The following is a 16,985-nucleotide window of genomic DNA, read 5'->3' on the forward strand; positions in this document are numbered from 1 at the left end:
ATATTTTATTTCCTACATTTCCGCGACGGTGGTAATCAAATCGATCGGTTTCACGCCGGAGTCTATAATTTGAACGGATGATAGTTCACCTGCATGGAAAATCGTCGCGACGAAGATTCGAGGCAAAAGACAGCGTTAATAAATTATGATCCCGATGTGTATTCGGACGATGCCTCCAGTTTCGCGTCCAGAAGTTCTCCGGCATGGAACTAGAAGATGGAAGAGTTTCGAAGACAATACAGCACCTTCTATATCCTCTTGTGCATCACGGGATTGTCGCCTTTCAACAAATCGATCCTCGCAAAGATTCAAAGAACAATTATCGCCATCTTCTTATTCTGCTGTATCATAATGCAGGTGACGAATATTTAACTTATACCACGTCACACGATAATCACATCGAATCGTTATTTATAAACAAGTTATCACACTTTCGTACCTTTCATTTAATCCTTAAATGTCCTAAATTTCAAATTTGATACCGAACTTTTAGATCGAATCGTACGCTTCCAATTTGGTTAGTTTTTAATATTTGGCTGTATGTATGTTATCGTTGCGCAACGTTCCTTTGAACAAAAGTTAAAAAAAAAAAGTAAATTTCAGCTGTCAAAATTGTTCAAATAATAAATAGATTGATATTTTTTAAAATTTGATTTGGAAAATCAGGCTTCTAAGGGTTAACAGCTTTTAGTCATTGTTGCGTCCATACTCCATGTTACTTGTTTTGATAAAACTATCCATACGTTTATCTATTAATCGATACAAATTTTCTTTCAGTTCTCGTTGCTAATTATGACTGAACTTACATTGACTAATATATTAATGACATTATCGACCGGCTGTCCCATGCTGTTGTTCTTTTTCCGATACGTTGGTTTCATCTACAGTTTTGCAGTTGTAAGTTCACAGATTACGCGTCATTCTCTACTCAGGAAATTAATTTCTTTTGGCATGAAGGAGCTTCGAATATCGTATTGAATTGTCATCTAATTATGTTATCTATCGATAAGGAAATGAAAGAGGAATTGGCTGTTAATTCGTCGGACTCTTTAAATTCTAACGAGAGTGTGCCAAGGTTGTTTTCAGATGACCTTCCACCCATTACACGATTCAGGAATAAATTGCATTAAATATAGAAATTAATACTGTATCTTTGCATCCAATCATTCATGACTCTAGTTTAAATAAAAACATTTATACATCATTTCTCGCGCATTAACTTACTTTCGTAGCAACGAAACACACACATTGCTTCGACATTTTGATTTTGCAACTATATATTAGTTTGTCTGGAAAGTCCGTGCTGATTTTTGATAGGTGGTACACGTCTGTTTATATTGGAATGGTTGAAAACAATTAACATGGGTGCAACCCTTAAAAGGTGGAATGTCGTGGAACAAAATGGAATTTATATAATTCAATAAATATACATATACCAAAATTCAAATATGCCTTTGAATTTTTCTTAAAAATTGGCACGAACTTTCTGGACAACCCAATATCATTTCTTGGAATGTATGATCGAGAGAAGATTAACCGTTTGCACTCGAGGCACGTGGAATTAAGTTTCCTTGTATGTTATGAATATTACGTTGAAATGTAAGAAATAAAGTATCGAGAGAGTTGTTATCAACTTTTATGAAAGTCTATAAACCCCTACAATTGAATTAATTTATTTTATGTTCCCTCCCACGTGTCATTGACTCGAAACTCAAGTTCATAAAGAATAAATAACACACTAAGGGAGATATTAACCCTTTGCACTCCTGGCCTTTTTTTCTAGTATCTATCAGCAACTCGAGATGCTTTCTTAGCATTCTATTGCCACGAATGCTAAGCTTAGATTGACTTCGAAAATGAGATCTCTAATTTGAGATTTGAAAATCAGGTCACCTTTGCCTCAACGACAATCATTTTATTGGCACTTCGAGTTCCAAAGAAATTAAACCTAAAGGAAACCTAGTAGTAAAACTGAGAGCCACCTCTCGAGTGCAAAGGGTTAAAAGTTGCATAAATTTTTTTCTTATAAATAAATGGAAAGTTCACTTTAGAAGGGTACAGAATTAATCTCTACGTGTAATAATAAAACTCTTGTACTCCTTACGAAGCTCCGTCATCGGAAAGTGTTTGAAAAATATTTGGTTGCAATTGAAAATGAAATTTCGGTGCTTTTCTGACTCCAGATGGGATTTGTCTATGAGAACATAAGTATTGATTGCAGTACGCTGAAAAATCCGTCCGAACTGGATATATTGATGAGTCATATTCATGCTTCCAGACGTGCAATCCTTATCTACTTACGTAAGACGATTAATAATCACATTAATTTAGGAGCTTCAAGAAGCATTGTAGGTAATATCACTAGTCTGACAATGGTTCGTGTCTTGTCGTGTCTATACTGTCAAAAATTTTGTGTTAAATTCAACGCAAATCACATGTCCCAAACTGTCCACCAACATTTTTGTGTAACTTAACATATCATGCCTGTGTCAATTGGCAACGCAAGCTCCATGTTGAATTGACAACACAAAAAGTTGGTAACTTTAACAATTTCTTTGTGTAAGTTCGACAAACAGTGTTGAACATAACTCGAAAAATGTGTTAGATTTACATTTTCAATTATTAAAGTAGTATAAATTTGGGGGTCTTAACCTTTTTCATTTTCTAAAAATCCTCTGAATAAGAAAATGGCAAACGTTTGAAAAAAAACCGAATATTTCTTTTGCTGTTTCTTAATTTGCTTCAATGAACGAGAAAAATATATGTAAATCAATTTTTAACAAAAATCGCTTCCTGATGGCCCCGCAAATTGAATTTTCTTTCAACTGACGGAGGATTTATGAAAATCGGTTAATCTGTTGAAGCTGTAGAGCGCCCAACTCTTGGGGGAAATTGTATGTATTAATAACAGTTTTTTTTGCGAATATCTTGAAAATTTGTAATTTTCGACAAATACGACAGGTGATAAATTCAATTTTACTAAATTGCAGTCGTGCCCAGATTGTAGCTAGCTGCAATACTGACGAAGTTTCTAGAGATTATTCCAAAAGGACACGGCTTATGCCCCGAACCTCAGAATTCCAACAACGCGAATACCTCAGCTCCTATTTTCGAACAAAATTCTCTCATCAAAAGTTGTTTTATGCATTTTTGTTATCCATTACTCATCCACAATTCTTACTCATCGAGAAAGACATACTGTCCTCAATTTTAGTGGTGTGTTGTTTTGCAATCTTTCTCATCGCTGTGGTATTATTTTGCCCATCGATGCTTAACTTCCTGATACCCAAGAACGAAACTCAGCCTCACTACTTGAAAGCCGTCGGATTTTTAATCGACGACGGATACATTACTCCGATATCCGTGTACGTCATAATAACGTTCACCATTGGATTATTGACAGTAACGGTCACGGAGGCAACGCTCTCTATTTTCGCATACTACGTATGCGGACTGTTTAAAATTGCTAGGTACACATTTATATTATTGAACGACGGTTGTCCCGAGGAACGGTCAACGGGAATTTAGTAATCTATCTTCAACTATTTAGTTACCGTATACAAAAGGTGATCGATAACGCAGCCCGGGAGATGTCGGCTACGAAATGCAATGTATCGTATCACAGCGGCATTCGCGAGGCTGTGGCTATACATAGAAGAACTATTAAGTTGGTAAAATTCATTTGGACTACTTAGCGACACTCCTAACCGCGGATTCTGTTACTAAACGTGTCCTGTTTTTCTGTTTCCGGACCAACCGTACATTTACGATATGTCTGTGAACGCAGTATTATCGACGTAGGAGTGAACGGGACAACATTGGCCTACTTAATAGCTATTATCTTGGTTGTCATATCGTTTGGATTAAATATGTACCGTGTAAGTACCATTCATAGACATATGAAAATATAGACCGAGCATAAACCGCTACTGTAGGTAAGAGAGAGTCTGATATTCGGTGTTTGGAAGGCACTCGTCTAAATGTCGATTCAAAGTATACAACACGGACCGTCACGTTCCGGCAACGACACGTACCGGCACCGACGCGACTAAACATTAAAACACGCGTTTTAATAGAACTATTCACACTATTCCCGTTGACGGAACATTCAAGTCGGTGTCCGTTAAGTGTGAATAGTTTCATTAACACGCGTGTTTTAATGTTTTGTCGTGTCGGTGCCGGTACGTGTCGTATAGTCTGAATCGATCTTAACGTCGATTTATTCCGGCAAGACTCGGTAGTATTCTGCTCACATTTCACGTGTACACATACCGTACTGTGAATGTATCAAAGAAAGGCATATGAAGATATAAACCGAGCGTTTGTACGAGGGGTAACTGATAATCAGTGATCCGTAATCTGTTTTTTTTTTTCTAAAAATTGAAACTAATACTAACCATTCTGTAACACTATTTTGGTTATTTAATATATTCTTGTATGTGCATAATAATAACAAGAATATATTAGGTTGTCCCGAATGTTTCTTTCGCGAGTTGCACTTAATTTTATGTGGTCGTGTTTATATAAATAGACAATCTAATTTCATAGATATTCATGTTGTAACAGTAATGGAGCAAAATGAATCGTGCACAATTCAGTAATGTAACATAAAACATAAACTATTGTGCATGTATTAGTTATTAATAAAGCGAAAGAAACTTTTGGGACAACCTAATATTAAATAACCAAAATAGTTCTTCCACCTAGAATAGTTTCACGCCCTGGAATTTTCCAGACAATTCAAATGTTTTATCTAGTTCTAACGCCTTTCAATTTCTCTGTTAAATTATGCAAAGTACTCCACAATGTTTAACGTTGCGGTAAAATTTATGATATGTTATTTTCCAATGAATGCTTCGGAAATCTTTGTATAGTTCAGTATGAAGACGTTTCATCCTGTTTTATAGTCTTTTCTAGCGATCGTGGATGTGAAGGATCCCTTGGAGATTGCTGTTGCAATCATGATAGTTTCCGTTCACCTGGTAATCATGTTCTTGAATAACCACAGCGGACAAAAAATAATGAACGACAGCGTGAGCGTTTTTAACGATACGTGAGTTCAAGTTCTTTTAAATACTTATTGCCGTTATTCAATCACTGGGTTAAGGATAATTATGCATTTAATATATAAAGTATTGTTTTATGGATTACGTATATAATATGTAATATCAAAGAAAACTCTGGAATTACACTATCTAGAGTGTAAGACACTTTGATTCAAATTTAAGTTCTTTATTTGTGTCTATTAACGTATAAAATGTCGTTATATATTTTATGAATTTAATATATTTAATATATTAATTATCATTAAGAAACACGTGTCACGCCATTTAGAATATAAAACATACTTCGATTGAAGTATCACTTTTTTCTCTGTGCATATGAAAATATTAATATGCATAACCATCCGTAATTTGGTAACGATTTATCGAAGCTAAGGAACTAGTAAAAATTTACTGACGGCACATCATGTAACAATATAGATACAACACCCTATGGTATCGTACGCCGGTGGGTATGCAGAAGATGCTTTTAATGATAATGGTTAGAAGTTCGATCGTGTGTGAGTGTAATCTTTCTGGTTTATTCGTTCCGTGCTACGAAGGATTTTCTATGGTAATATACTTCACTTTACCATCTTTGACGTACAGTCCCTGGTCACCGATTTAGGATCATTACAAATTTTAACCATTTTTCGCGTAAAATTAAAAGGCTTGTTGAAACTGTACCGATATAAATCATTAACTGGTAATATAATACACTACTACTGTACATAATATTCCTAACAAATGTTAACCCTTTGCACTCGAGAGGTGACTCTCAGTCACCATTAAGTTTCACGCAGAAAATCTACAATACCTAGTGTTTCTTTAGGTTTAATTTCATTGGAGCTCGAAGTGTCAATAAAATGATTGTCGGCGAGGTAAAGGTGAGGTAAAGGCTTATTCTCAAATCTAGATAGCTTAGAATTCATGGCAATAGAACGCTAAGAAACATCTCCAGTTGTTGACAGATACCAGAAAAAAGGCCTCGAGTGCAAAGGGTTAATAATATTAACTCAATATCTTGTATTTAGACGCTTTACTTTAATGACAGTTTGTGTATCCTTTCCTTTCCTTTCCTTTCCTGTATCCTGTGTATGCTCCGTATACATTGTTTGGACATACAGGGTGTCCCAGCCGAAGTGATACAGAGTTCTAACTCCAAAACTATCGGTCGAATGCAACATTTCAAATATGGAAATTGCATGGTAAAGTGCTTCATGCTTCAGCGCGAAGAAATTTTTGTTAACTTTGTTATTTAACGTGATATGATGGTCAAGTTTCGTTTTTCAAATGGAACTATATATATTTTTTTATCATCCCGGTTCGGCCCATTCTAGGCCCAGAATATTGGGATTCTTCCCATTTTCCTCCTTGAAAATGATCAAACTTTGAAGCGTTATAGTTTGAAAACTAATAAAAATCGGGTAAATACATTAAAGCTTAATGAATTCGTCCTGAAAAGTACTATCGCATGGTATAAAGAAAAATATATAGTTCCATTTGAAAAACGAAACTTGACCATCGTATCTCGTTAAATAACAAAGTTAACAAAAATTCCTTCGCGCTGAAACATGAGCCCAATTTTACCATGCAATTTCCATATTTGAAATTTTGAATTCGGCCGATAGTTTTGGAGTTAGAGGTCCATATAACTTAGGCTTGGACACTCTGTATGTCTCTCAATACCCACCCCTCTGCTGTCAGCCCATTCATATTTCTTTTGCCCGTAGTTTCGCCCGAGTAGCCCCGACCACCGGTGTAATATGATCTCAACCGATTGATACGCTTCTGACCTCTTTCTCTTTCACTATCTGTCCTTTTCTACGTTCGACGCTCGACTCCGAGTCAAGTGTAAACACATAAAAACCTCGAGTGTCAATATCTTGGGTCTTCGATTTTGCATGCCTCTTTCAATCGTTCCTGTATCTTCTAATGTTTTGCCAACAAACTTCGAGTGTAGAGAAGGACAGCGAATGAAGAAGAGGACGGAGCGACCAACACCGAGATTATTTCGCTGAGACAATATGTAGTAAATATGTTGCCAATTGCGTCGTGTTTGGTCTCATTTTAATTAGAAAAATATCAGGAATATGATGGTGACAGTTTTACAAGAAATACGGTAATAATAAGAAAAAGTTCGATCGTTGCATTAGCATTGACTCACCGAGATATCCGATCCCGGATCATCTTACTGTCCATTTATCGTAGAGAAACTTGTGCATTTAAGGGGGGAGTCTGGTCCAGCTAATGTATTTTTTTAATGCATATAATTTCCAGATATAATTAATTTTTGTTATTGAAACTTTTTTTTACATATAAAGGGACGTTCAAAGAAGAAAATTTGGCAGTGTAGATTTTATTTGAATGTATACATATATAGATATAGTAGTCGCAAGGAAAGGATTCGGTCAAAACGTGGAACCCTGGGAAAACATCTGATAGATACAATCAGAAAATTTGTTTCTTTAATAGGTACGTAAAATGCGTATGAACTTCAATTTGGAAAAAGAAATTGTTAATTGCAAAAATGGCGGCAAAAAACATGAAAATGAACGATACATGTCGGCCGTTATTTTGCAATAACTTTATGCTATAATAATAATTCAATAAGAGTCGAGGTTCATAAGCATATAAACTTAATTACCTTCAATTTAAGCGTTGAATCAAGTGAATCGGATAAAAATTCGATGAGCTATGCGTCTTTCCTTGCGACTACTATATCTATATATGTATACATTCAAATTAAATCTACACTGTCAAATTTTCTTCTTTGAACGTCCCTTTATATGTGAAAAAAAGTGTCAATAACAAAAATTAATTATATCTGGAAATTATATGCATTAGAAAAATACATTAGCTGGACCAGACTCTCCCCTTAAGGAGACTGTTGGATTATATACATATACCTACTTTATATTTCCATCATTTTCTCAAATATCTGTAATTTTTGTTTTCAATTGTGACAATGTGGTGCCTGGTGATTCATAAACTTTTCTTTTAAGAAGGCTCCAGACATTTTCTGTAGCCTTCACCCACACAATTTCACTCTTACCACGATAGTAACAAATCAATTGTTATGTACACATCATTATCAATGTATCTAGTAATAATTTGAATGACCTAAGACAATTTTCCATATATGACATACTGTTACAGGCTAAAGTGAAATTTTCGTACGTGGTCCTAATTCGATAATCGGGGACTGTATCTGCGATAGGGATGGACGACTGAGTGCCCACGAGCAATTGTCGACGTCAACGTGAGTGTTATAATTAGACTGCGGAAGTTTATGCGAATGCATATTTTTATAGGAAATAGTTAAAAGAATGGGACCTAGACAGAAATTTGTATTGAAATTAGAATACTATAAGAATACATTTTTTATTTTGCATATTTATGTTTAAAAATATATGTAATAATATATTGCATAGTATTTTATATATATGTACATAGCGAATATTCTATAACATGCTAATATATTACTTATTATTAGACTGCGGATCTTTATGTAAAATAAAATCTTTGCAAACGTGCCTACAAAAGTTAATCCTACATAGGAATTTATGTTATTCTGCAAATATTATAACATTAACTTTACCTTCAATCTTTTTTATATTCTTGCATATTGTTTGCATTTTGTAGGTTCTTGCACATCAAAATTTCTTATAAATGCATAAAGATCCGCAGTCTACTTATTATATTACATGTTATTCAAATTTTTCGTGTATATTTTGGATATTTTGCATAAACTTCCACAGTCTTGTTATAATAGTGGTTTCGTTGCGTTTTAACGCTTCGAACTTTTATGATCCCGCATGTATGCGTGAAATCTCCAGCTACCTGTGACGTCAAATCCTCTCTAACGACAGAGGCCATTGCTCGTGAGCACCCAGTTGCCCATACCTGGTCTTACGATTTTCAATTCGGAATTAAAAGCATTTGCATATTACAGATGATGAGTACGTCCTTCTCATATTTCACTCTACTGTATTCGGTCCAGTAAAGTGTTTAGCAGCAACGATTATGGCATTAGTTATCGCAAAGTAACGGCACTTACCTACCTTCAACGATTATGAGAAGATGTCACGTGATGCAGAATGTGTTGTAATAACGTTTAACTCCTCTGCAAGTAACGTATCAGTAACAATAAGAACGTACGCTATTACGTAAGATTACCAATTGTCTAATTATTTGTAATTTAACATTAAGAGCTCATATGTACGACGTGGATTATGTAAAGAGTCCGTGTCGAGTCATGGGTAAGCATGCGCACATGTAAATATCAGTCCAATTGTAAATAATTCAACGCAAGTGGAAAAACCATTGTGGATGACGTCGAAATGATTAATTAGATAATAAGACTCCCCATTCGTTGGTTTCGAAAATATAATCCCGGGTCACGGATATCGAATCACTTTTGATTATCCGAGGCCTCTTCATTATTACTTTATAAAATAAATAGCACCTCTTCGATTGTTGCGTCTCATTTATAACGTTTGTACACCTAACATCTTTAATTTCATCTATTTAATAGAAATTAGGATCTGCTCTGCGAGAAATTTAAATTAAGAAACCTTTGTACTGCGAATATTCAGTGTCTACAGGGTGAGTCAGAGCGAGTCATACGTAAAAATGTTTGGAACAAAATTTGAAAGGTATCACCGACTAAAATTGATGCGAGGAAAACTCTTGCTTTAAGGTCATTTCAATCGACGTTATTAAGATCACCGATATTTGTTTTAATGGAACTATGTATGCTTTATTTAATATTATGAAAGTTTCGATCCAAATTTCGATACAAATTCAAAGATGTATGACACAAGTATTTTATTCGCGAATTTTCAAACAATTCCGCTTATTCCGTAATCAACAATTGAGAGAAAATAGATTAGATAATAGATTAGAAGATTAGAAAATATTGCAGGCGTGACGAGATATTAATGAAAAAAGTTTCAGGTTAGGTTGGAATCGCCGGTTTACAAGTAAAAAATACGCAGTGGCGTATAATTTTTCATGTACTTGGCGTCGAAACGCTGCCGCGTCTCTAGATAAATGGACGTGCGCGAGGAGCGTCTGTTCTCCGTAACGTCCGCGTCGTTTCCGAAAAGCGATACCAGAAATAAAAATTCCACGCCCCTATCTAGAACAATAAGAGGGCGAACGAAATGATTTTGCGCCTCTTTCTTCTGAATTTAATATTTGATTCTTTCCATTTCCGGCGACGGTGTCAATCAAATCGATCGGTTTCGCACCAAAGTCTACAATTGTGAAGGTCCATTCGAGAAATACGTTGGAAATTCGTGGCAGGAACGCGACAGCGTGAATAAAATATGACGCCGAGATGAAGTCGGACGATACCTTCGGTTTTGCGCTCAGACGTGCTTCGACATCGGACGAGACGTGTTCCAAGGAGAATACAGCACCTACTGTTCACTGCTCTGCATTATAGGGCTCTGCATCTGTGGCCCTACGACCGATTCGATCCTCGTTAAAGTTAAGGCGATGCAGGTAATATCATCATTTCAATCTCACGTGACATCATTGAAAAAATTGGAACGTTTATTTAGAAGTGATTTGCCGCATTTATTAAGTGTAAAAATTAATCACGTCCGTTTACATTCAATCGTTTATAACTATAGTATAAAGAAAAATATTTATTCGACGTTTTCTTACGTTGCATTATAAATTTTCTAAGTTTACAACCCGATTTCCATTATAGTGAATCTATACAGTACAGTAAAAGTCTTAGGCCACTAACGGTGGCATCTTTTATATTTTCACCGCTAAAGAAAGAGTACAAATTTTGATTTAGCTTGGTACAGGGTGTCCCTAATTCAAGTGTCGAAACTTTCGGGAGTATGTAGGGCACCTATAAACTAGCAAAACAACTCCTTGTATAAATAAATTGATACACATCATATGTAATTAGTAAACGATACTTAAACAAGAATAAAATTTTCTGTATTTATGAAAATATGAATTTGTATAAATATTCGCAGTCTGGTGATTACGAATTAGCTTAATTCATATGTAATTGGTAAACGATACTTAAACAAGATTAAAATTTTCTGTATTTATGAAATTATGAATTTGTATAAATATTCGCAGTCTAGTGATTACGAATTAGTTTAATTCATAGAAACGCGAGCAAGAATGCTCTAACGTGATCTCATGCATCAGAATTCCGCGACTTTCAGCGTTGATCCACTGACTTAATTACCCGAAACGCTAATTACGCGAAAATGCTTTACGCTAAAAAAGGATTGAAAACTTTCACGTTTCTCCCGCGTATATGTTACCGCAACGCTCCAACGAAGCGTTCGCAATCTAAATTCCCAACATGCTACCGAATCGTCGCAATAATAATCCGACCTGTTACTTCTTAATTATCAATTAAGGACATTGTTAATGACGCGATGTCGAAACGACAGGTGCAGGAAAAAAAATATGAATGGAACGTATACCTCACCGCCAATATGTGTGCACCAGTTGCGAGAACAAAGAGATTGTACAGCATTTTTTTGCACTCACCTGAAACAAAAAAAATGAAGGTAACATTTAGTATCGTTGTCGCAATACTCGCGACGCTCAGAGGTCGTTGCCCTGCGAGAATAATAACTCGGCGTAATTAACCAATTAAGAAGAGAGAGACAGAAGGTGGACGGAAATGTGGAACATGAAATGAAAGAGGAACCTTTGCAATTATGTAGCATTCATTCGAATTTTAGTGGTATTTTGAAAATTTTAATCGAAACTATTTTGTTTTTCAAGATATTCACGTCTGAATTGTAGTTTCTGTAGTGTACAAAATTGTACACCATAGAAAGTTTATGTTATGTTATTTTAAATATCACAAATAAAAATAAAATTGAAAAGAAGATTTTAAGAACACGAAATAATATATTTTTTTAATCTGAATCATAATTTTGATTTTGACAAAATCTTTAAAATACTTGTAACGATCCGAATCAATGAATCTTACGAATTATTAATGTTTGTCCCCATTATCATTGTCGTACACAATTGCATAAACTATCGGCACGTTTCACAATCCCGTTATCACGAAAAGTCTCTGTTTATTTAAACTGGATCGATAACGGTATCAGATTCGACCAGAAAAAAAAAACCAACTCAAACGTAATGGAGCGTAAGTGGAGTCAAGCGCTGAACTGAGGGACAGTGATTAATGCGCAACAGCTTCGAGAAATACAGAAGAAATGGGAGAAGCTCTATGAAAAAACTGAAAGCACGCCGAAAGAATCATGAGTAGTCGACATGTTTAGACTGCCGGTATATGCTGTCGCGGACATTTTTGTAGAACCTTTTGTGCTCAATAATTCTTTCATACGGTCGTTTTTTGTGACTTGCTGCGTTAAAATTGGCACTGGCAAAACAACAAATTCAATTTTAACAGACATCTACAATGTTTTATGTAAATTGTACAGTATTAAAATTGTACAGTACATTATTCGTACATTAAAGAGAACTTAAATTAAGCTGGCTTTGTTCAGGCTATACTTGTTCACAATTTGTCTTGACTGTAATCAATATACATATACATTTATGGTTGATTTAGCTGTTGGCTGCTATACAGGTTCTATCTGCTATCATTACGTACATCTTATCGTAACGACATATAAATAAAAGGAATGTATCAGAAATGCATCATCAGTGTATGTCTTGAAAATTAAATGACGATAACGTGTGATATTTTTTTCTGTTAAAGAAGCAGCAAAGGGCACGATTCATCGTGTACAAGCATAATAATAATTAGACTGCGGATTTTTATGCATTCATAGGAAATTTGAGTGTCCAAGAAAGTACAAAATGGATACAGTATGCTATAATATAAAAAAATATTGAAAGTAGAGTTTATAGTAAATTAATTACAGAGTAAAATTTATTCCTATTTAGATTCAATTTTTGTAGGTACGTTTGTTAAGATTTTATTTTGTATAAAGATCCGCAGTCTAATAATAATTAGTTATCACGTCTAGGACCCCTTCCCATAGGTACGACTCGACCCAGAACTACTAATTTTATTCAGCATATGAATCAATAATTCCGAAATAAGTCACATCTCCGTTGTCCACGATCGTCCAGATCGAGCTTCAGATCCGTAATACCTATGACCTATGTATGACTAACACGCGAAGCTCCGAATTCACCCCCAGTCTTATTCACCAGCTGATTCAGAGGACAGCTCTCACTCTCCCTTCCAGACACTGATAGCCAGCTTTAATTATGAATGTCGCGGAGAAGGGGACCTCCGTAGCACTCATTTCACCGTGCATGAGTCATTTGGCCCGACGCGAAGTGCACGCACCTATTCCTGTTTAACACGATGATCGCCAAGCTTAATACTCGTGAAAATCTCTACGTGATTAAAACTATATTTCGAGACAATTGGAAAGCGCGTAACCCAGCATTTGTCATGCTACTTATTTTTCTAACCTCACCATATTCACAAATTCTATTCGGATTCATTTTTGTCGATAGCATCACTTCAGAGTTAATTTTTTTAATACCTTAATAAAAAGCTCTGTCACCTTTGTATGGGTGACGTGGCGACAAACGCACGTTCTACTCCTTATCGTCTCCATTATTTACCTTCACTGTTCCACGCGAGACTTTTCATCACGCTCGTCGAGAGAACCGGGCAAGATTTCTCTCCCTAGGAGAACAGGACCAACCGGCTTTATTGTGGGCGCTTTCGTTATCGATAATGGATGGAGGACAGTCGTCTTGAGATAATTCTTTGGCAGGGTGTACCGATAACGCGCGACTTCGTTCACCGGGAGTAGCTGAAAATTGCTTCGGGAAACTTTCGTTCGGCGAATTCTCTTCCCGTGACAGGGGAGAAGATTGGACACTGCGGTGGGATAGTCGTTTATTTGTCCGTGGCGGGGATGAGAATTTGTTGTATTTGTTGAGAGTAGTTCCTAGTTTTCAGATCTGAGATAACTGGACAAAATTTCGTCTCCTCTCCGGTGACAGGGAAGCGTGGAGACTGCGGCGAAGGAGATGACTTGTTTGGTCGGATAAGAGGGAAAATACATATGCATTCGTCGGGAATGATTGTAAAGTGAGATAATTTGAGAAAAATTTTGTTCGGGGAGTCGGGTGAAGGTTAGAGTTTAAATTCGAGTAATTTTATGAAGAAATAGTTGCATAGACGAATGCGATGCGAAATACAGGAAATGTTGAAAATACCTTTACTTCCATAGATGTTCGTACCCTCTATGTTTATTGAAGAAATTCGTCTGAATTAAACGATTTGTTTCATGTTCCCAAATAAATGTTTCATTATGAATACGTATACGTATATACGTAAATAGACTTTGCACGTAATACACAATAAAAATCTTCCAACGAGTTCCTTGCTTTCCACCTTTCCTCGCGATTACTTTAATCAACGACTGCCTTTCGTGGCTCGATCACCGTTCGATTAGCGTAGATATGGGGTCCGACACGTCCTGAAGTGATTATAATTTTCTGGGCCATAGGCACCGTCGCGTCGATCCACTTTCCTGCTTTTCAGTGTTTCGCGCTGCGAGAGGAGGAGAGAAAGGGAAAAGATAATCTAGCCGGCGCGTATTTGCATTATTCATTGGACTCGTAACGTCCACGCATGGCTTTTACCACGCTCTGGCCGGATGTCCCAGTTTTAGCTGTAACCTAAGTGCATCGAATGAAACCGCTGCCCTCGTTGCAGTCCCGAGGACCGTTTAGGGGTGCATTACTCCTGGCGATTCTCGGTCAGATGGATGTAAGAATGATTCTAAGACCGTTACTGGAAAGTTGTTTCATTGAGAAACGAGACTGCATTAACGAGTATCATGCAAATTAGATAAGAGTTGGAAACAGGAATAGATGGTAGCGGAGCATCGGTAACTGGCAATGTATCGAAAGGATTGATTTCGTTTTTTCTGGGGAAGTCTATTGCCATCAACATCCTCAGGGGACGGACTCGGACTTTCACGTAGATAGTTTACATGTATACATTAACAGCATTCAATATTGCCGCCCTCAAGAAAAAGTAACTCAAGCAGGAATTACAGATTTTTGATATTGCGCCGACTACGAAAAGGTTATTTAATATAATTTAATAGAAAGGAAATAGAAATTTAATATATTATTCAATATCATCTAATGTAAATGAAATAGAAATTATTTCATACTTTTAAGCAATTATATTATATTAACTAGAAATGATCCAAAAGTATGATTCAAATTTAATAAGGAGGACTTGGAGTCTGTAATATAAAGTAATAAATGTAAACATGTCCAAGATACGGAGTTGCACAACTCGCCCGAGGCGAATAAGAAATAGAAATCTTTCGAAGCCAAGGTTTGCATAGATTTATAGAAAAATATTGAACGAGAATGCAAGGATTCAGCATGTGTTTATTCAAGGAAACAAATATTAGCTTCAAGGAAGCTCTTAATTATTAATTAATTAAGGAAAAATAAAATCAAAACATTGAAGGCATCATGTGACTTTTATGACAATATTTATTACGAAGTAAAATTGGAAAATATTTTCAGTGGCTATGCTCCACCACATTAACATACATTTGCATGCTTGTACTTATAAAATAAATTTAGCACTAAACATTACAACTCTCTACAACTCTGCAACTCTCACGTAATCATTGCAACTAAGGTAAGTGAAATAACTATTCGACCAAACATATTTCATTAAGCATTCATTGTAATGATCTACGCAATAGCGGTGGGTCTGTGAAGTTGGCCCAACATTTGCAAAAAAAAATTAAAAACAAATGGTTAGCCCGCCGAAGAGTTCTACAGTCCTCAGTCGGTTTTAGAAATAGTGCCGTAGTGTGTTCAATTTCCGATTCATAATTAAAAATGAAGTTCAACTGCATCGAACAGTCTGAAAATAATTATTAGACTTCGGATCTTTATCCATTTACAGGAAATTTGAACGTGCAAGAATATAAAAAAGATTGAAAGTAAAGTTCATGTTACAATATTTGCAGAATAAAATAAATTCCTATTTCGATTCAATTTTTGTGGGCACGTTCACGATGATTTTATTTTGCATAAAGATCCGCAGTCTAATAATTATAAATTATTATCACTTAATCTTTGTACCATATCTCTTTATATTTCATCAAAATATAGCCTAAACAATGAAACAAATCTATCAAAAATTAAATCCTGCAAATTTCAAGGACCTCCTATTTTATAAAATACTTACAACACAGAAAAAAATAAATATCTCTATTATTCAATTACAACTGAACCATCCGCTCGATCTGAATCATTCATCGCGACTCAACTGCTTCGCTCTCCAAAAACTAATTTCTGTAATCTGTATCACGATTAATCCTAACGCGTTCCCATCGTCTTTCCATCGGCGGGACAACGGGAGATCGGTTTCCGGTTTGACCCAAGAAAAAGGAACACACAGGGTCGTTAATCCTCAGGAGGATGACGAGGCAGGGGTTCACGCGACTTCATAGCAAACGTGACTCAACCACATTCGGAGAAGAAGACCGCGGGCATTCCGAGACGACAAAGTCGAAAGGGGAGGGGAAAAGGCACGTGAAATGGGAGGAAACTTGAAGAGGGAGGAATGGAATCGAGGTCCACGATAACGCGGAGTGGAATCGACCGTAGGGAATCGTAAACTCGTATGCGCCTCGATCCTTCCGCCTGTTGTACAACGTCACGAGATACAAACGACCTCGATGCTTGGAAGAACTTCATCGACCTGATATCGGGACTTTAACACGTTGACCGCCACGTCACCCATGTATGGAGCTTTTTAGTATAGAATGAAGATTATTTAATTCTGAAATCGAGGAATCGGTGAAAATAAATCTGGATTATTATTGTTTCAAATGGATATTCCGTTTTCGAATATTTTCATTTCTGTCGAAATTTAACAAAAATAATAGTGTCTTAATTTGA

The 16,985-nt window shown here is 36.0% G+C and overlaps 2 protein-coding genes across 14 annotated transcripts in view; one reads left to right on the plus strand and one right to left on the minus strand.

Moving 5' to 3' along the window:
* LOC128881096 (disabled homolog 2-interacting protein) overlaps window positions 1–16,985 on the minus strand; it is a 161,027-nt gene that overhangs the window by 49,673 nt on the left and 94,369 nt on the right. The gene's annotated exons all lie outside the window — the stretch shown is intronic.
* Window positions 189–9,516, plus strand: LOC128881100 (uncharacterized). 5 transcript variants are annotated; one of them, XR_008457988.1, is made up of 10 exons: window positions 189–357; window positions 778–897; window positions 2,184–2,352; window positions 3,215–3,470; window positions 3,551–3,667; window positions 3,788–3,878; window positions 4,908–5,053; window positions 5,484–5,616; window positions 8,998–9,174; window positions 9,255–9,515. XR_008457988.1 is itself a non-coding variant. In XM_054131829.1 (9 exons), the coding sequence occupies exons 1-9, from the start codon at window positions 217–219 to the stop codon at window positions 9,046–9,048; spliced, it is 1,224 nt and encodes a 407-aa protein (XP_053987804.1). In that variant the 5' UTR covers window positions 189–216; the 3' UTR covers window positions 9,049–9,516. The 5 variants fall into 5 exon arrangements, 1 of the variants encoding a protein (XP_053987804.1); XR_008457989.1 differs by having other exon boundaries at window positions 2,184–2,301; XR_008457990.1 differs by having other exon boundaries at window positions 3,404–3,470; window positions 9,255–9,514.

The sequence above is a fragment of the Hylaeus volcanicus genome, chromosome 8 (genome assembly GCF_026283585.1).
Source record: "Hylaeus volcanicus isolate JK05 chromosome 8, UHH_iyHylVolc1.0_haploid, whole genome shotgun sequence".
Lineage (NCBI taxonomy): Eukaryota > Metazoa > Arthropoda > Insecta > Hymenoptera > Colletidae > Hylaeus > Hylaeus volcanicus.

Bases quoted from the DNA above. Each gene is read 5' to 3' on its own strand.
- LOC128881100 (XM_054131829.1), top strand. From the start codon at position 217: ATGGAAGAGTTTCGAAGACAATACAGCACCTTCTATATCCTCTTGTGC. The intron at 3,471-3,550 runs GTACACATTTAT...TCAACTATTTAG, and splicing joins GGACTGTTTAAAATTGCTAG to TTACCGTATACAAAAGGTGA. The intron at 5,617-8,997 runs GTAATATACTTC...TGCATATTACAG, and splicing joins GCTACGAAGGATTTTCTATG to ATGATGAGTACGTCCTTCTC.